Here is a 21,371-nt window from a genome sequence, read left to right on the forward strand (position 1 = left end):
TTATTGAATTGGCCTCAAAGCTGAATGTGGAGGGTCTAAAGGTTAAGAACATTCCTTGGTCTCTTGATTCATGGTTTTGCTGTATAATTTAAGAGCTCTCTTGGATATTATTTAGGAAGTGAAACATATGCAAAGAGAGGGTAATGTGGAGTCTGATGCATTGGTGAATTATTGAGTGAAGTCCAAAACTTTCTTTCTCTTTCAAAGTTTGGAGAATTCCCTCTTCTAACGTACAAAGCTTTTACGAGGAAATCACTTTGATTTGGCTTCTTTTTTACTTGTAAATTAATGGCTTTCCCTTTGTATCTTTTCAATTCAATAGGAAGTGATTTGTTGTTGATTGAATGAGAATCCCTTTTCTTACTTTATTTTTCAATTTGTTTTTGTTGAAATATATATATTTACAATATAAAATGTTAAAGCTACGAGGGGGCGTGCCCCCAATATATTACAAAAGAAAATTTTGCAAAATACTTCGAGCATAAAGGAGATAAGGTATTAGAATGCCTCTAATATTTTTTTGAAGCTGTTCTTGACTTCACGCTTATTGGAGGGCCCAAATAAGACCTTCCCTTTCTTCTGATTTTCCTAATTAGAAAACAAATTGTTCAAAACAATGGTCCTAAAGACAATAAAAGGAAATCAGCTAACTAATGCTAAAAAATAATTAAAAGAAAGTACTTACATTTCATCCTTTTCAAACATTGCTCTTCAATTTGGTCGCTATCGATTGCTCGACAAGCAACATTTGCATCTACATTGTCTTCCACTTGTTCGGTACTTTGAGTATGTGTGGTAGGAACTTGAGAGGTCATCAAGCTAGTGATACCAGTTCCGTTAGGAAATGACCAATGAACTTTATACTCCAATGGTTCAAGTTTGCAAAGGAATTTCAAGACAAGTCTTGCTCTTTCCTCACATTGTTGAACAGTGCTCTCATCAAGATGCTTGAAGATGGTAAGAGGGAGTCGAGAGAGGAAAATGTGCAACATGTCCACAAATAGTTGCTCCATGTGTTCGAATAGTTCGTCGATTGATGAGTATGTTTCCAGTGGCCTTTGTCTGATTATCATTTCACATACGTTTTTTATTTCAATATCTACACAACAACCTTCTTCACTCAAATAATTTTTTAATATTATAATTTAAGAGTGTATTAGTTTTTAAATATTGTGATACCAAAATTATTAATAAAACTATTTTTTAACATCTTCAAAAATATTCTTTTATAGTATTTCACGTGCATTGTATTAGTTTAATTTAATAGTTCAATAATTATTTATTAAATAAAAATATAAGAAAAAACAATTTAAATTAAATTATTGACAAAAAAAACTTACTAATTAGTAAGTATCAGAGAGACTTGTTAGTGAGAGAGAGTTAGGACCTAGGAATAAAAGTAATTATTTATTTATTTTTAAAATTAAATAATTGATGGAGAAACTTACAAATTAATAAAAATAATATTTTATATTTAATTTAATAATTATAATTATATTTATTAAATAAGAACGTAAGAAAAATCAATTTAAATTAAGTAATTGATCGATAAACTTACTAATTAATAAAAATAATATTTATAGTTAATTTAATAATTAAATAGTAAAAATTATATTTCTTATTTATTATATTTGTATTAAAAAAAACTATAAGTTGGCAAGTGCAAATGCACATGTATCTAAGGGCTTATTTGTAATTTAAAATATATTAGTTAAAAGATGGTTTTGAAGATTACATAGTAAAAAGGATAATTACGTAATTTTGAAAAGGTGATTTTGATAAAAATGATCATTATTATATTAAGTTTAAATATTAAGGTGAGAGCATTTTTGGAATCCAAATTTTAGTGTTAACCACCCACTTGTACAACGCCTTCTCTCATTATAATAGTAGAGATATTAAAAATTGCATAAAGAAATGGACTCGAATCTTTTAGGGATAAGACTTCGGATATGATTTTAATATTAGAATCGGTCTTGCTCTACAAACTCAACAAAGGAATCTCTGTGCTAACTCAGTAACAAAGCCTAATTCTCAAGGGATTATAGAATGATTCTCATTGCCTTTTGCATCCTTACAAGACTGATTTTAATAGGTTTGTTTAGCCAATCAGAGAACAAAACTAACAATATTATATTGTAAAGAAATGATCTTGTGAGATAGTGGTCTTCTTTGCTTCTGGCATGGTCATGACAATGCCCACTCCTCGATGATCCAAGATTGTGCTAGACGTGCATTTTGTAACCTACATGTCAATGATCCAATGTGCCATCGTATTCTTTAATTTTGAAATTCATCTTCTCTCTCCTCTATATATTGGATTGACTAGAGTTCTAGTAATAGATGGAGACCACTATGATTCAGAACCCTCTATTAGGGGTGTCGATCTACTTAAATAAATGGAAATAAAGGACCTAGATATCCCTTTTTAATAAGATTCTTATCCATCAATGTTTCTTACTAAAACCTAAAAAATATTATTAATTCTAATTACATTGGGATTTATCCTTAATTATTGACTATTTTAATATATATTGGGCCACACGAAATTGGATTCTAACAGAGGATTGGCTAAGGTCGATCATTGAGCTCTTGTTTATGTATTTTTATAAATTGTTATTGCAGAGTTTTCTAGTTCTACTTGTTTTTCCCTTGGGTGAAAATCAGTGCTTCGAGAAATATTTTTGTTTGAAAATTGTTCTGAGTCCAAAAAATTTAGATGGTGTTAGAGTTCTTATGTTTTTAAGTATTATGTTTTATTCATTGTATGTGATGGGCACATAACTCAATTAACCACTTTTTGGTTTTTGGATTGTAGTTTTGCTAAAGAAATATGAAATTATTTATGTGAGAGGCTAAAGAGAGATTTTCTTGGAAGTTTTCCTTTCCTAAGTCTCAATTGGGCTTCCTTGCTATGACGGTCCCTTGGGTGATCTAGTGGGTCAATCTGGTTGTCAAGAAACAAAGCAATACTTGATAATGTGACATCTTCTCTAAACAAGAAATTCTGAATATTTCTAATTGGATTCGAATTCGATTAGCATAAATTCCAATGCTCCATCTCCCAAAGAACCAAGACACTTGATAGAGCTTGGAGTCGACATTAGAGCAACTTGTCCCTAGCAAATATTGGCTATTAAATGGTGCAAACCCCCGAGAAGGTGGCTAAAACTAAATGTTGATGCTGCAAGCAAGCGGAACCTTGGTATGTCTTATATGCATTCTTTCATGGAGTGCATAGAAACAACCTACGGTTGCTCAATCTAGCACCGAGGCTGAGTATCGAGCCTTTGCCTCTACTACAGCCGAACTTACATGGCTTTCTTTTATATTACGAGATATTGGGTTCTATCTTGATAAACCACCCACATTATTTTGCGATAATATCTCGGCCCTTCATATGACTAGAACAAAACATATTGACATTGATTACCATTTCGTCAGAAAAAGAAGTCTCTTGGATCTCTTGTTACTTATTTTCTCTCTTTTGAAAATCAAGTTGTGGACATATTGACGAAGCCTCTTCCCTGAGGTTCTTTTGAAATGCTATGCATCAAATTGGGCCTCTGGCCTGCTCCCCAGCCCATTTTGAGGGGGAGTACAGAGAAATCCTCAATCTAAAGATGCCCCTCAAGCCAGAGAATCAGTCAACATGGCCACCACCAATCATGGATGGCATCCGGCTGTAGAGATATCAACATGGAAAGTTCTATCATCCAAACCTACCGTTGAAGCACACAACGGACAATGGACAGCACCTTGGAGAAAGATTATGTACAACTTCTGTGTTAAAAAAATCTTTAGTGGGTGCATCTTAAGGGATATGTAGCGATGGAGAATTTCTAAATGCGGTCTACTAGTGCTTTTTGGTGAGTCTTCAAATAATATGGTGGAAACTCTGGAATTGCTAAATTTCCATGACTCAGATGTTATCATTGAGTTGGATTCCATGCTTTTAAAAAGAACGCTTAATGAGTAGCTCTATGTCTTGGAGGATCGATCCTTTGATTCATCGTATAAGAAAAGCTCTTTCAAGGTTTTAATGGGAAAATTCAGCATATTTGGAGGAGAATGCAATGTTGTTGATTATGCTTTAGCAAACCATTCTTTTCTCATTAGGGGGCTCCCTCTTTCTCTGTTACCACAACATTCTTTGCTCATTTTGCCAAAAAAAAAAAAAAAAAGGGAAAAAAAACTCAGTAGATTTATATTTATATTTTTATAGTATAACCGGAAAAATATTATAAGCAACAAAAGAAAAATCTTGCATTGAAATAGTAGTTTACAAATCAAAGACACTGAATTATATCTTCAAATATTAGAGCATTGTGAAAAGCCATGTGATTATTTAGCCAATTGAAAAAATGTCATCTCCATATAATTACTTCTTTTCATTTTTGAAGCTCTGGTTACTGATTATCTAAACATCACATGAATGTCGTATTTCTTTGACTTCTTTGGTACTTGCATGTGAAAGTATTTTAATTTATTGACAAGTTAATAATTATTACATTTTTTTGCATCCTTTATGGTCTAACTTTTTTTTGGATTCTTAACTGAACATGATGTTTTTGTTGAAACTAGTGGAGCTCTAAATACAGTTCCTGCTTCCTTTAAAAAAAAAAACAGATATTAGTGTAATAGAAATTTTTAACAATAAAAAAGGACTTAGAACTACTTGTGAGAATTATTTGTGGAATGATACTAAACATATTCCAAAAGAGAATGTGGAATGATACCTGCAGTTTTTTTGCTTTGAAGGTCGAATGTGCTTGGACCTTTAGTTGAATGTTTATAGTGCTGTGGATGGAGTATACATTTTTATTATTATTTAATATTAGAACAATATTAGTGTTTGTGTTATGTTAATTTGATTATCAAATTAATTTAGTAAATCTGTTTTAATGTTTTAGATTTGAATATGTATAGTGCTCTAGATTGGCTGGGAGGTTTGCCTTTTTAATTGTTTTTTATTTGTAATGTGGATTACTATTCTTTTGGTCATAAAATACACGCTCACGAGGATATAGTGTGAAGTGATTCAAATGTGGAGTTCTTAGATCCGCTGAGGGTTGAAGAGAATCTTGGTGTTGTTGACTATCTACTGATACGATTGTTACTAAGAGGTTTGTGTTCCTGGAGTGCAATTTTGGAGACTGTCATATTGGAGTTCCACCAAGACCACACATTCTCATTAGTCCACCATGTGTATTGAAGGCCATCCCAAAATTATAAAAATACCCACGCTATTCATGTTGGGATGACCATTAATACACGTGAACCAATTAGAATGTGTTGTCTCAATGCCGTCTTCAAAATTCACTAGTGTTTTTGATCTATCCCATTCCTACCAAGGGATCTGTTTTGAGTTTCAAATTATTGATGATTTTGCACGCGTCGGTGATTGAGAACCTCTGTCTTCCAAAAGCTCCTATAGAGACAACAGATGTTGCAAAGATTCCTCAAGGAGTACTTTTACATTGTTGATCATTGCTGGCAGCTTTCAATCTACGATGGAACTTTATTTCTTAATTTACGAGTCATCCTCAGCAGTTGATGATAGGGAGTTTTGATAATAGTTTGGTCTTTTTAATTTATATTCTATTTGAAAATTTGTTACTTGGTTTTTCATTGGGTTATTAGTTTCACATTTTTTTTAGTGGGTTTAACAAGAAGCTATTTGATTTATTTAGTGTGATCACATAGATCCATTTCCACCTCAAAAACCAAGTAAATGAAAGCCTTGCAACTTTGTTGAGTACCGGGACGAGGTCTGTTGTCTCTTAAATTCATTGTTTCTTCCAACTTTTATTCCTCATTGCTTTTGATTTGTGGAGGTCAATCGTACTTATCTCTGTATACAATTTATCCGTTATGCTTTACATAAGAGATGGTCTATAAGTCTTAGCTTCAAGATGTGCTTTATGCAAAAATGATGAAGAAACCTTCAAGTGTATCTTCTCTAAGGAGCTGTGGGAATTTTTTTTTTACTTCAGAGATCCACCTTCCTTATCAATTCATACTCTATTTGGCTGGGGCCGGTAGTCCGTTGGCTCCCAATATTCCCACAAAGTTAAGGCGACACCTTGGTTGATTTTATTAGGCAACTTTTTGGTGTTTTTTATATTCAGGCACAAGCAATTTTGATGAATATAGCTTCGTGGCCTCAGCCCTTGAAGTGATGCATCTTTGTGGCATGAATTTTATTATTGAATTGGACTCAAAGCTGATTGTGGAAGGTCTAAAGGGTAAGAACATTCCTTGGTCTCTTGCTACATGGTTTTGCTGTATTTGAAGAACTCTCTCGGATATTTTTGGGAAGTGAAACATATGCGTAGAGAGGGTAATATGGTGTCAGATGCATTGGCGAATTACAGAGTGAAGTCCAAAAAATGTCTTTCTTTTCCAAATTTTGGAGAACTCTTTCTTCTAGCGAAGAACGCTTTTATGGGAAATCAGTTGCTTTGCCTTCTTTTAGACTTGCAAATTAAGGGCTTTCTCTTTGTAATTTTTATCAATTGAATATGAAGTGATTTATTGTTGATCGAGTGAGAATCCCCTTTCTTTCTTCATATTTTTTTGTTGCTAAGTACACAAATAGTTATATTTATAATATACAATTTTAAAGTTACGAGGGGCATACACCTAAAGAGTATAGAAGAAAATTTCGCAAAATACTTAAAGGAGGAATTAAACACTTCTAAAATTCTTAACAAACAGAATAACCATTTAAATTCTTCAAACTTCAAGGCGATGAGGTATTAGAGTGCCTCTAATATTTTCTTGGAGCTCCCCTTGATTTCATGCTTATTGGTGGGCCTAAATCAGAGCAAGACCTTCCCCTTCTTCTGATTCTCCTAATTAGAAAATAAATTGTTCAAAACTATGGTTCTAAAGACAAAGTAAAAAAAAAAATCATTTAACTAAGGCTAAAATATAATTAAAAAAAAAAAAAAAAGTACTTACATTCCATGCTCATCAAACAAGCTCTTCAATTTCATCACCATCAATCGCTTGACTAGCAGCATATGCATCTACGTCTACATTGCTTTCCACTTGTTCGGTACTCTGAGTGTCTATGATTGGAACTTGAGTATTTATCAAGCTAGTGATACCAGTTTCGTCAGGAAATGACCAATGAACTTTATTCTCCAATGGTTTAAGTTTGTAAAGGAATTTCAGCACAAGTCTTGCTCTTTCTTCACGTTCTTGAATGGGACTCTCAACAAGATGCTTGAATATAGCAAGTGGGAGTTGAGAGAGGAAAAAGTGCAACATGTCCACAAATAGTTGCTCCATGTGTTCATATAGGTCATCGATTTATGAGTATGTCTGCAGTTGCCTTTGTTTGATGATCATTTCACAGATGGATTCTATTATATGAACTGCAAAATAAGCTTCTTCAAACTTAAAAATGAGAGTTTCATGGCATCTTTCTTTTAATTTTTCAATACGCCCAAGTGCACAGCGTAAGTCCAATTGAGGTTGAAGTTGACACTGAGAACTCCCACCAATAGTTTCTTTAGACAAATGTGAATAAAATTTGTCTACTGAAGGTTTAATGAATTTTTTATGGAACCAATGACATTTATTGCTCCTATTCATCCACAGTTTTTTTGCCAGTACATGACTACTTTTTTCTTCACTCGTGGAATTCTCTTTCTTTTCAATGAAATAAATGATTTCAAAGGCTTCATCTAATGTACGAATTAGAGAAGCACTAAGGGCATTTGGTAACGCAATTGTGGCTATTCGAATAAAGATTACAACTGAAAGACAAGATACTTTATTAGTAAATGACTCTCCAGATTGAGGAGTTTTGGAAAGAAGTTGGTTGAGATTATCGATTGGGGGATTCCTTTTAATTTTCTCCATCCATCTGTTTGTGTCTTCCTCACAGTTTCCCTGTATCCATTGCTTTTCAGTTATGTCGCCACTATTTCTTTTTTCACCAAAGCAGATTTTGCTAATTTGCTTGGCACACATAAAAGGTGTCTTGAGCATCCAATACAAGAGATAAGCCAGTGTGGACATAATCACTTGCAATACGAACAATAACAGAACAACATCACTCTCAATGGTTTGGAAGAGGATCAAGAAACCCATTCCACTGATTTTGAAGAATGAAATAATGCACAGCTTTTACAAAGTTGATAAAAACCAGGTAGAAAAAATGTGGAACTTTGACAAAGTTGATAAAACTGTGAAAACATTTGTTTCAGTTTCCAAATCTCTGACTGCCAACAACCATCAAAATATGGAGACAATACTCCCTACTACAACACTGACCATCTGAGTCACAACCACTATCCACATTGACCATTTATAGTGGAAACTCCAGAACGAAATTCCACCTTCTTAAGAACAATTGATCGAACTGCAGCTTGTGATAGAACTAGTGCCAAAAGAAAAGAAAGCATGCACACAGTAAAACACATTGGAGAAAAAGTGAAGGAAAGTTCAACGCTGTGTTGAGAACTAGAATGATAAAGCGACTGCAATTTATGTATCATACTCTTATTCTCTGAATTTTGAGGAACTTGTTTTGTAAGTTCATCAACAGGTTTAGAAGTGGGGGTAGTATTCAGAGAGTTTAGAAAATCTGAAGCAAACCATAACAACATGAGCAACAGTGGCATGAATGACATGGTTATGACATGTTCTACTATGAACAAGAAGATCACACCAGTGATCATTTGCATACAAACATTCACAACAACAGTAACTATGAAGATGCTCGAGGAAAGCATGTTTGAAAGGCGTTCAGAGTCACTCTGACTTCCTAGTGAAGGAAACAAAACACACATAGAGACGCATATTAAGACAGTGCCACTAAGCTTGGACAGTTGGTCATGAACAGAAGGCATTGGGGTGGTGAGATCTATTGGGAGTTTTGAAGCAATTGCAAGAAGAGAAAGTGTAAGAGAGTTGAGTGAGAATAATTTACATGGTATCCATGGTTTCCTACGACATAATCCATGAAATACATCATATACCATAAACAGAACACATACAAAAGTACCTGCTGCTATGTATAGGCCAATTATTGGCACTGGGGAAGTATATTTTTGATCATCCAACGTTACATTCAAACAAACTAGTATCTCCATTTTTCCGTCTTTGGATTCACCAGATTAAGTTTTGCTATACTACTTCTCCTCAAATATAATTCAGGGTTGGTAGTGAAGAGTATGAAAAGCTTTTGTATAAGCATGGCACTTGGCGTTCAAGAGGACTTGGAAATTCACTTATTTTCAATTTACCCAGGATGTGAAGGAAAAAGTCTACTCTATTTTAATAGCATAAAACTAATTTAGGTAGATTTCTAGAGACAAATTTTATGCTCTGCCTATATTAATTATAAATAAATAAAAAGATCTTATATAGTAAGATTATTTATTTGAAAATTTTAAAACAATCCCTTAAATTACTAATGTTTTTTTCAACTTGTTTCTAAAAGCGCACGTGCCAACTAGTTTACCAAACTACAAAATGATATTTGTAGGTGAAATTTTTTATGCATTTAATGGGGGTTGTAGTTTACCAAACTTGTTTCTCTCCTTTTTTTTTTTCGTGGTGGGGGTTGTGGTTAGCATAATAAGGCGTTCAAGTGGTTTAAATCACAAGGTCTTACCTCTTAACTAAATGGTCCTTCTCAAGATAAGTTTCTCGATGAGAAAAACAATTAGGGAAAATTACTTATTGAACCTTTCTCTTTCTAATATTTCCTTGTCGAACTCTCATTACCGTTATTTATGCCTTCTCTCATAGTATTCAAAATTTCAAATTTTTTGCAGCAATGCAGTTTCAAACCTCTCTAAACCAAAATATTGAAATTTCATCTAAATTTCTTTGACGAAGTACCGAGTTTGGAGGGGTGGAATACTCGGAACTCATCTTCTCCCAAATGGATCAAATGTTTCACCCAGAGACATCTCTCTGGAATGCTATGATCAGAGGTTATGCCTTCAATGGCCCATACGAGAAAGGTATCTATATGTATGATAGAATGACCCAAAGAGGACTCAAATCCAATAATTACACATACCCCTATGTCTTGAACTTGATTGGAGAAATCGGAAACCATAGAGATGGGAGAAAGGGACATTGTCAGATTATTAAAGTGGGATTCGAATGGATCTCTTATGTTGCAGACTCGCTTCCAAATTTCTACATAAAGATAGATACTTTTTGTGATTTTGTGAGAAATAGGAAATTAAGTGATGCCCGAAAGATTTTTGACGGTATGATTCTTAAACAGATAGAATTATGGAATCGAATGATATCTTTCTATGTGAATCTAGGCGAAGTTGAGAGAGCAAGAAGATTGTTTGAAGTGATGCCTGAAAGAGATGTTGTTTCTTGAAATTCAATGGTTTCATGCTATGCTAGAGTTGGGGACGTGGAAAATGCGGGAGATTTGTTTGAGTGGATGCCAGAGAAGAACGTTGTGTCTTGGACTACTATGGTTGGAGCCTATGCTAGTTCAGGAGACTTTGAGACGACGAGAAGATTATTTTTAAAAATGCCCAAAAGGAATTTGGTTTCTTGGAATTCTATGATTTCAAATAACACGCAAGATGGGAAAGTGTAAATTTGGATGGGTTTATGCTTTCAATGGCCCATACGAGAAAGGTATCTATATGTATGATAGAATGACCCAAAGAGGACTCAAATCCAATATTACACATGCCCCTATGTGTTACGTGCCTAACAGTTGTGGTGATTCTAGTCAGTTGGGAAGTTATAATTAGTGGGTTGTGGAGTAGAAGTTATGTAGTAGTGGGTTGCTTTGTTGCTGTAATGTGTAGTCAGTTAAGTGTAGTTAATGGTTGCTGTAATGTGTAGTCAGTTATGTGTAGTTAATGGGTTGTGGTGGAAGTTATGTAGTTAGTGGAATGCTGTAGTTAGTGGGGTACATTGTGGGTAGTTGTTAATAGCAAATGAGGGATTGAAGGGTGTATTTAATCTGCTATTATGAATGAAAACGGCAAGTGATTTTTCTCCAGATTAAATTCCATCTAAGGAGGCAGGTTACCCTCGAAGTAACCATCTTTACTTTCAAATTTGCTGAAATTAGCAAGACACATAACACCCCTATGTCTTGAACTTGTTTGGAGAAATCGGAAACCATAGAGATGGGAGAAAGGTACATTGTCAGATTGTTAAAGTGGGATTTGAATGGATCTCTTATGTTGCAGATTCGCTTCTAAATTTCTACATAAAGATAGATACTTTTTGTGATTTTGTGAGAATTAGGAAATTAAGTGATGCCCGAAAGATTTTTGACGGAATGATTCTTAAACCGATAGAATTATGGAATCGAATGATATCTTTCTATGTGAATCTAGGCGAAGTTGAGAGAGCAAGAAGATTGTTTGACGAGAAGATTTTTTGAAAAAATGCCCAAAAGGAATTTGGTTTCTTGGAATTCTATGATTTCAAATTACACGCAATATGGGAAAGTGTAAATTTGGATGGGTTTAAGTTTGTTTCTGTTCTGTTGGCTTCCACCCATTCAGGTTCTCTAGAGTTTGGAAAATGGATACATTTTTTTTCTGATAAGAGATTGGTTTCAATTGGGAGTAATATTAGGGACTGCTCTTAAAGAAATGTATGCCAAATGTGGAGATGTCGACAGAGCCTCTAAAGTTTTCATCAAAATTGATCAGAAAGACATCTTTTGTTGGAATGTAATGATCAAATCATTAGCAATATGAATCCTCTCGAAACAAATGTTGAATTTTGAGATGTAGAGACAAAAAAGAACATTTAGAGACAATTTCTTCATTTGTAATTGCAATTCTGACACGTACCTTCCAATCATCGAAGTTGAACCTGAAGAAAAAATGGTTGTAAAAAACATCCTGAGACCACTGCTTCTGCAGTAGGAGCATTGTTTTCCTTTATATTTTTCAAAGCTACTTAGTGGGATGTGGTGTTGGATTGTAGGATTTTCAATGTGTTTGATTGATTTTTTTGGTTGATTTTGGGTATACTTTCGAGTTATTTTTGCTTGTTTGAAGTATTGGAAATCTCTGATTTATTTTGTGAACATGAGATCCACTTTATTCTGCTTTACTATTTGTCTATTATTTGGTTATTAATATTTGATAACTGCATAGTGATTGAGTGTGGATGATTAGGCCTTCTAGTTCTTGTTCTGATTCATTTTAATAATTAGACCTAGTTTACATGAATCACTTCAATTGGAAAAATATGATTCTTACCGCCATATGTTTATTTCTAGCGTAGAAAATGGTCATTGGTTGTTTTTATTAATTGGGGAAATATAAGTTCTCATCCTATTATGTAATCTTTGTCATTTTCTATTGTATTATTTCTTGTATGGAAATTGTTCACTAGCTATTTCATCATCGTAACAATGCTATCGAAATATTTGGAGTCCCTGAATATCTTTGCATGTTGATCAGAATATCTCTAATAATCTACTTTATTCACTTGTAAGGCATTTCTAGTTATTTTTTTCGTAGTTGTGCTACTAAATTGATAGGTTTTTCCCCCTTTGCTGCTAAATTTGGGCTGAATTGGGAACAATTGTTAGTCATTTTGGCTAAAGACTTCCGAATCCACATACATTTTATAACTGCTGAATGTTTGTTGATAATAGCCTGATTTGGTCATTGTCATGACCACATTCCTTTTGGATGAGGCTTCTTGAATGGATCTTTATTTTGATTGATAAATTCATTTCCAAATGAAAACAAATGCTTGAAGATTCAGTTAGAATAAAAATGATCTCATAGTACTAAATGGAGACTTCTTCAGAATTTAGGGGCCGGCAACTAAAATGATTTCATTTGGGTGGAATGCATTCATGGTTGCTGCCCAGTGGACTCTTTACGGAAGAGATGGTCTATATAAGATTACCTTCAAGCTTTCTTATTTGGGCACCAACAGTTTCCTGAACGTTGTATTGTGGTCTCAGCTCTTGAATTAATCAATTTTTGTGGCATAAATTTAATTACTGAATTGGACTTAAAGCCGATTGTGGAGGGTCTAAAGGGTAAGAACATTCCTTGGTGTCTTGATATGTAGTTTTGCTGTATTCAAAGTGCTCACTTGGATATTGTTTGGGAAGTGAAACGTATGCAAAGAGAGGGTAATGTGGTGTCTGATGAATTGGCGATTATGGAGGGAAGTCAGAAACGTCTCTTTCTTTGCCTTCTTTTGGGCTTGTAAATTCAGGGTTTTCCTTTTTTATATAACTTTTATTATCAATTGAATATGAAGTGATTTATTATTGATCGAGTGAGTATCCCCTTTCTTACTTTATATATTGTTTTTGGTTGCTAAGCAAGAAAATAGATATAATTTATAATATAAAATTACAGAAGAGAACTTTACACAGGACTAGAAGAAGAAATTGATCATTTCTAGAATTTCCTAAACAAACAGAATAACCTTTTAAATTCTTCAAACTTCAAGGTGATGAGGTATCGGAATGCCTCTAATATTTTCTTGAAGTTGCTCTTGACTTCATGCTTATTGGAGAGTCCAAATCAGAGCAAGACCCTCCCCTTCTTTTGATTCTCCTAATTAGAAAAAAAATTATTCAAAATAATGGTTCTAAAGAAGATAAAAAAAGTAATCATTTAACTAATCATAGGATATAAGTTTAATCAAAAGTACTTACATTCCATGCTTTTCAACCTAGCTCTTCAATTTCATCACTATCAATCACTCGACGAGCAACATGTTGAATGACATCTGCATCTACATTGCCTCCCACTTGTTCGGTACTCTGAGTATCTATTACTGGAACTTGAGTATTTATCAAGCTCGTGATACCAGTTCCGTCAGGAAATGACCAATGGACTTTGTACTCCAATGGTTCCAGTTTGCAAAGGAATTTTAACACAAGTCTTGCTCTTTCCTCACGTTGCTTAACAGTGCTCTCAACAAGATGCTTGAATATGGAAACTGGGAGTTGAGAGAGGAAAAAGTGCAACATGTCCACAAATAGTTGCTCCATGTGTTTGAATAGTGCGTCGATTGATGAGTATGTTTGCACTGGCCCTTGTCCGATGATCAGTTCACACACTTTTTGTGTTTCACTAACTGCATGATTACCTTCTTCAAAAGGACGAAAGGAAGTTCCGTCACATCTTTCTTTTAATTGTTCAATAAACCCAAGTGCACAAGGTAAGTTCAGTTGAGATTGAGGTTTACACACAAAACACCAATCATTAGATTCCTTAGGCAAATGTGAATAAAATTTCTCTACTGACGGTTTAATGAATTTCCTATGGAACCAATGACAGGTATTGTTCTTATTTATCCACAGATTTTTAGCCACTACAAGGCTATGTTTTTCTTTATTCGTGGAAATCTGTTTCTTTTGAATGAAATAAATGATTTCAAAGGCTTCCTCTAATGTACGGATTAGACTAGCACTAAGGGAACTTGGTAATGCAACTGTGGCTATTCGGACAAAGATTACCACTGAAAGACAAGATACTTTATTGGTAAATGGCTCTTCAGATTTAGAAGTTTTGGAAAGAACTTGGATGAGATTATCAATTGGGGAACTCCTTTTATATTTCTCCATCCATCTATCAATGTCTTCCTCACAGTTTCTCTCTATCCAGTCCTTGATATCCATATCGACTCTGCCTTCATCATTTCTTTTTTCACCAAAACAGATTTTGTTAATTTGCTTGGCACACATACAAGGTATCCTGGGCATGAAATATAAGAGTAAAGCCAGTATGTACAGAAACCAGTGCACTATGACCAATACGATAAGAAAATTCCTCTCAATGGTTTGAAAGAGGATCACGAAACCTATTCTAAAGATTTTGAAGAATGAAATAGTGCGAAGCTTTGACAAATTTGATGAAACCCAAGTAGAAAAACCGTCGAACTTTGACAAAGATGGTGAACTATCTAAAACCCCCATTTCAGTATCAATTTCATTCCCAATTCTGTTGAGTAGCAACAACCCTCTAAATATGGTGACTATACTCCCTACTAGAACAGTGAGAATCTGAGTCACAACCACCATCCACATTGACCATTTATAGTCAGAAATTCCACACCGAAAGTCCACCTTCTTAAGAACCAATGATCGAACTGCAGCCTGTAATAGAACTAGTGAAGAAAGTGTAGAAAGCATGTATATACTTGAGCACATTGGAGAATCAATGAGAGCCAATTCATTGCTTTGTTTAGAACTAGATTTATAAAATGACTTCAATATATGTATCATACTCTTATTCTCAGAATTTGAAGGATCTCTTGTTGCAAGTTCATCAAGAGGGTTAGAAAAGTGGAAAAGAGGGCTTCCAAAATCCGAAGCAGACCACAACACTGCGAGCAACAGTAGCATGAATGACATGATTATGGCATGTTCTACTATGAACAAGAAGATCACACCAGTGACCATTTGCATACAAACATTCACAACAACAGTTACTACGAAGATGCTCAAGGAAAGCATGTTTGAAAGGCGTTCAGAGTCACTCTGACTTCCAAGTGAAGGAAAGAAAACACACATGGAGACACATATCAAGACAGTGCCACTAAGCTTGGACAGTTGGTCATGAACAGAAGGCATTGGGGTGGTGAGATCTGTTGGGAGTTTTGAAGCAATTGCAAGAAGAGAGAGTGTAAGGGAATTGAGTGAGAATAATTTACATGGTATCCATGGCTTCCTACGACATAATCCATGAAATACATCATATACCATAAACAGAACACATACAAAAGTACCTGCTGCTATGTATAGGCCAATTATTGGCATTGGGGAAGAATACTTTTGATCATCCAACGTTACATTCAAACAACCTTGTTTCTCCATTTTTCCTTCTTTGGATTCACCAAATTAAGTTTTGCTATACTTCTTCTACTCAAATATAATTCAGGGTTGGTAGTGAAGAGTATGGATTAGGGTAAAGAATCAATACTTACATTGCTGGGTAAGTAAAGTAGTTTGCTTTCCTTCTATCTTCTTTCTTCTTTTTCTTTTCTAGACCAAGAGCCAAATTGGAACATCATCAAAGAATCTGCCTCATGTGTATTGGAACATCTTTTTCTGTGTTATAACTGCCTAGTGATCCATTTTTATTGATAATTCTTGACCTTGAAATCCAAACATATCTACATCTTATACAACTGAAATCAATTGAAATCCATAATTCTTTTCCATTTGGATTCACCAGATTAAGTTATGCTATTCTTCTTCTCAAATATAATTCAGGGTTGGTAGTGAAGAGTATAATTCAGGGTTAGGGTAAAGAATTGATAATTACATTGTTGGATAAGGAATGAATGGATATGGTTTGTACACACTTCCACATCAGAAACGTGCAAAATGAGGTCAATCTTTGAGGTCAATAAAGCATTATTCATTAAATTTATTGAATGATTGGTCATTCACCTAAATTAGAGGTGTTATTGAATTAGTTTCTGTTTGATTCATAAAGGACATCAGAAGCATTAAATTTTATTGATTTTGGTTACTGTTCTTAGTTCTCAAATTAGTGGACATAATTTTACCGTTCTCGTCAAATTTTTTTTTAACAGCTCCGATTCTAGATTCATATCAGTTACTGGTTCTTAAATCAATTCCGCTCCAAAAAAATCCAACTCTAATTGAATCCAATAAAACGGATCCAAAATTGGTTCTAATTCTGTTCAGGCAAAATGGGGCATTCATTAACCATTTGAATTTGGCAAAGCACTGATACTTCACATCTTTAAGAAGGAAAGTAGTTTACTTTCTTTCTTTAAGCTCTCTTTTGCTTGGTAAGTTTCTCTATTCACTATATTTTTAATATTAACTACCCTAATTATTTATTAATATCTAAAGTTTTCCTTTTTCTTTTCCTTTTCAAGTGGCATTGCCTATATAAATATTAATTTCTATGCTATTTCATGGGCAAATTCCCAAAAAGGTAAGAGAAAAAATTGAAAAATTCCCAAAACAGTAGACCATTCATTTTATTTTAAAAAAAAATGATAAATTACGGTTTTCTTAATTAAAAGATTTTGGTTGAAGTGAGAAAATGTTTTCCTATTCTATAAAATACTTAAAAAAAAGTTTCATTTTCTAAAACATTAAGTTTTTTCCCCACTTTACTAAAAAAATGCAATTTCGAAAATGGTAATTTACTGTTTTCAAAATTAAAATGAATAGTCTACTGTTTTGGGGTTTTTTCAAATTTCAGTGCATGATTTGGTAAAACAGCCTTAATTAATATATTTTTTCCATCAATAATAAATATCACCTATTGTAAATAATAAAAAATAAAAAATAGAGATTAATTTTAGTTGTACCCTTAATTAATTTTTGTGGTAAATATTTTGATGGAACAAAGTCATGAAGATGCTTCATAGCCTTCTAGAGGTGATTAGAAGAAAGAGGACATTCAAGTCTCTTCATATATTATTGAAACTTAAGAAATCCAAGTGCCTAAACATAATTGTTATTTAAATTGTTGGTGGTTTAAATTGTTGTTGAATTTGTGTAAATGACATAATTGCGATCTCATAGCTTTCCTTGTTTCTGTCTCTTTTCCTGTTGGTGTTATGGATATTCTCTTTTCCTATTAAATTTCTGAAGCTCCATTATATTTTTTCCAATCGCTAAAGGATGCTACCTTTTGGCATTAAGGCGTATATGATAGCTTTATTTATTTTTGAGGTCTTTGTATAAGTGTGTATAAAACAGAACCTTATGTTATACAGACTAATAATGTGTGTGTGTATATATAGTTTGCTGCATATATAACCCTTTCTTACTTTATAACCTTGCTTGTTTGCACCATAAACCGTTGCAAATGCAAAATTTTGTTTTTTGCAAAGATTTACGTTTACTGAATATTATGTAATTTTATGATTGTGGTGCTTGGTTGTGTCAAATGCAAAATTTTGCATTTTCTTGGTTATCTTGCAAACGCAAAAAAAAAAAAAAAAAAAAAAAATGTAAATTAAAAAAAAATCCTTAAATTTTTTTTTTTAAATTAAATAATAATTGACATATGATTTTATTTCATTTTAAAATAAATTAAAAGATAAATTAAATTATTTCAACTAAGTCTCATACAACTCATAGAATTGTTCAAGATTCAATAAAATAAATTTGAAGAATTATTCAAAAACCAATAAGATAAGTTAAACTATATAAAAAAAATCTCCTACAACTCTCTAATTTCTTCACGTAAGGACTCCAATTCCTTCTTTTCATATTTTTCACTTTTCATGACAAACATTTCTATAGCATAGGGATCCTTCCTTATGATTCCGAAAGCTGCCTCTAAATAGTTTTCAATAAATCTTTATGATTCCAAAAACTGCCTCTAGATAGTCTTCACTAAATCCTTCTGTCTTCATAACTTCTTTATACAACTTCTTTAGAATAGAGAAAGAGTCAATGGTCTTCCTAAGCTCTTTCATATTTTCATTAATCCCCTGCATTATCTTCTTAACATCTTCAATAGTTTATGACTTTTTACCGTCTCGTTTCTTTTTCATAGAAGATGATGTTTTTTTACCATCATTTCCAATCGTCATACCAAAATCATCTTTAATATCTTCTAAGCCTTTACTTGGTTGTGTAGTACTATCTCTACCATCTTTTGAATCTAAATCTATACATTCTATACTTTCAGATGTATAACTTCCCGTGGCATGATCATTGCCAATAATCACTGATAATTTTTCAAAATTCCATCGTAGTCTTTTGTCTCAAAAGTGCTTTAACTTCTTATCTCTGTTCTAAAACAATATACAAAAATATCAATTTTATGTTATAAACTAACTTAGAAAAATATACCATATTAAAAAAATAATTATAGTGATATTCAAACAAAAATGTAATAAATACTTAATTGGATTTTGTAGAAGTTGATCCCATTGATCATCTGTAGTTAACACAATCTTCTTGACGTTGTCCCATTCAAATACACTCTTACCTTTTAGTTCTAAAAAGTTCCTATATTCTGTCTTCATAGTACATAGACAACTTTCAATATTTCTCTTTCTAATAGATTGTCGACATTTTTCATATATGATGGAAATGATAGGTGTCAAAATACTAGTATCCCAATGATTGTCACTTTTCTTTCCTTGCCTCACATCTTCAAGCAACATTTTAATCAAAATATTATCCATACTAGTATTCCATCTCAACTGACTTTTGAAGTTCACATCAAATTTATCTTCATTTCTTACAGAATCCATGTCTAATAAATATTATTATAAATAATTTCAACAATAACCATCAATAACAATTGCTAATGAAACAAACAATTACAACAATAGTCATCAATACTTTAAAATCAACAACAAATAATTAATATAAAAAGATAATTGAAATTAACTAATAAATTGATAGAAATTGTTAACATGTTCCAAAAAATATTAAAAAGATTGACACTTAAAATTCATTGATAACTTTTAAAATCATTAAACATTTGTTGAGCTGCATTATCTTTAAATTGAGTCCATCTTAGAATGTGTACTCTATGAGCAATCTAAGTACTAATAGGCGTATTGGTTCCAATTTCATTAATATTTTCAAAATCATTTTAAAGTTCTAGATCCAGTTCCAGATCACTTGGATCAAGTCCCCTAATATGATTATTCAATATAAAACACGCAATCACAATCTTCATTTGAGTTCTAAATGGGTAATGTGACTCCATCGATAGTATGAGTCACCATTTTTTTACAACCCAAATACTCGATCGATTGCATTTTGAAGTTTTGAATGTCGTTTGTTGAATATTTATTTTCCATTTTCTGGAGTGCGTCCTCTGTGCTCGTTGATATGATATTTTGTATTAGGGTAAGAAATCCAGGTTGGTTAGTATAACCAGCATCCACGAGCTAATATTTTCTTATATAAAATAATAACTCAGATTTTAATAGTTCATTTGTAAATATTATATGACTTAATCTTAAAAAAATATTCTAACCAACTTGAAGGGAATGTGAATGGTCTATTTCGCACAAGGACATCATCTAACACTTTTTTGGTTGTGTGCAGTCCTCCCCATCTAGCAAGGATGTATGTAAACTTTAAATCGAACGAACATGCTGCCAACACATTTTGTGTGGTCTCATCCTTTCTACCTTGAAATCTATCTTGTTCTTCTTCTGGTATAGTTGCTACAATATGTGTCCCATCTAATGCACTAATACAATCCTAAAATAACACAAAAAATGTGATTATTTACTCTTAAAAGACAATTTTTAGAAGTAAGTAATTTATGTGTTTACCTTAAAATATGGTATAAATCTAGTGTCAGAGCTAATTTCTTATGGGATACCACCTCTGTAGACAGCGACTGCATGATCTTCTACCAAACACTTATATAATCGAAGCACACAATTTAATGTCTCATTAAATATTAAATTGTCTGCTGATAGTTTCTCGGGATCGATAAAATCGCCTTTCTAACACTCTATGTAGTACTTTTTATTTCTTTATTATTTGGAATTCCTCTCTCTCTCTCTCTGCCATGTGTTCAACAAAATAACTGCTGAATGTTTGTTGATGATAGTCTGATTTGGTCATTGTCGTGACCGCATTTCTTTTGGATAAAGCTTCTTGAATGGATCTTTATTTTGATTGACAAATTCATTTCCAAATGAAAACAAACGCATGAAGATTCAGTCTGAATAAAAGGATCTCATAGTATTAAATGGAGACTTATTTGGAATTTAGGGGCCGACAACTAAAATGATTTCATTTGGGTGGAAATGTATTCATGGTCACTGCCCAGTGGACTCTTTATCGAAGAGATGGTCTGTATAAGCTTCCTTCAAGCTTTCTTATTTGGGCACCAATAGTTTTCCTGAATGTTGTACTGTGGTCTCAGCTCTAGAATTAATCAATCTTTGTGGCATAAATTCAATTATTGAATTGGACTTAAAGCTGATTGTGGAGGGTCTAAAGGGTAAGAACATTCCTTGGTGTCTTGATATGTAGTTTTCCTGTATTTGAAGAGCTCACTCGGATATTGTTTGGGAAGTGAAACGTATGAAAAGCGATGGTAATGTGATGTCTGATGAATTGGCGATTATGGAGGGTAGTCAGAAACGTCTCTTTCTTTTTCGAATTCTGGGGAAGAGCAGTCTTCTAGTGAAGAAAGCTTTTATTGAAGATCACCTTGCTTTGCCTTCTTTTGGACTTGTAAATTAAGGGGCATTCCCTTTTTAAGCTTTTATAATTATTATTTTTTTATTTTGTTGCTAAGCAAGAAAATAGATATAATTTATAATATAAAATTGTAAAACTAAATATAAGGGGCATACCCATGACAGATTACAGAACATAACTTTACACAAGACTAGTAGAAGAAATTGATCATTTCTAGAATTTCCTAAACAAACAGAATAAC

At 33.1% G+C, this 21,371-nt stretch overlaps 1 protein-coding gene and 1 pseudogene across 1 annotated transcript; one reads left to right on the plus strand and one right to left on the minus strand.

The window, feature by feature from the left end:
• The first annotated feature begins 9,465 nt into the window (after positions 1-9,465).
• LOC147382341 (pentatricopeptide repeat-containing protein At4g25270, chloroplastic-like) lies at positions 9,466-10,599 on the plus strand (annotated as a pseudogene).
• Positions 10,600-13,248: 2,649 nt separating this feature from the next.
• LOC147382342 (uncharacterized) lies at positions 13,249-15,823 on the minus strand. Its single transcript, XM_086428514.1, has 2 exons — positions 13,658-15,823; positions 13,249-13,556 (listed from the first exon to the last, which is right to left on the minus strand). The coding sequence occupies exon 1, from the start codon at positions 15,821-15,823 to the stop codon at positions 13,670-13,672; it is 2,154 nt and encodes a 717-aa protein (XP_086284640.1). The 3' UTR covers positions 13,249-13,556; positions 13,658-13,669.
• Between the last annotated feature and the right edge of the window lie 5,548 nt (positions 15,824-21,371).

Source organism: Akebia trifoliata, chromosome 16, assembly GCF_017979445.1.
Source record: "Akebia trifoliata isolate Shusen 1 chromosome 16, ASM1797944v1, whole genome shotgun sequence".
Taxonomy (NCBI): Eukaryota; Viridiplantae; Streptophyta; class Magnoliopsida; order Ranunculales; family Lardizabalaceae; genus Akebia; species Akebia trifoliata.

Excerpts from the sequence above, each read along its gene's own strand:
- LOC147382342 (XM_086428514.1), bottom strand. The coding sequence starts at position 15,823 with ATGGAGAAACAAGGTTGTTTGAATGTAACGTTGGATGATCAAAAGTAT.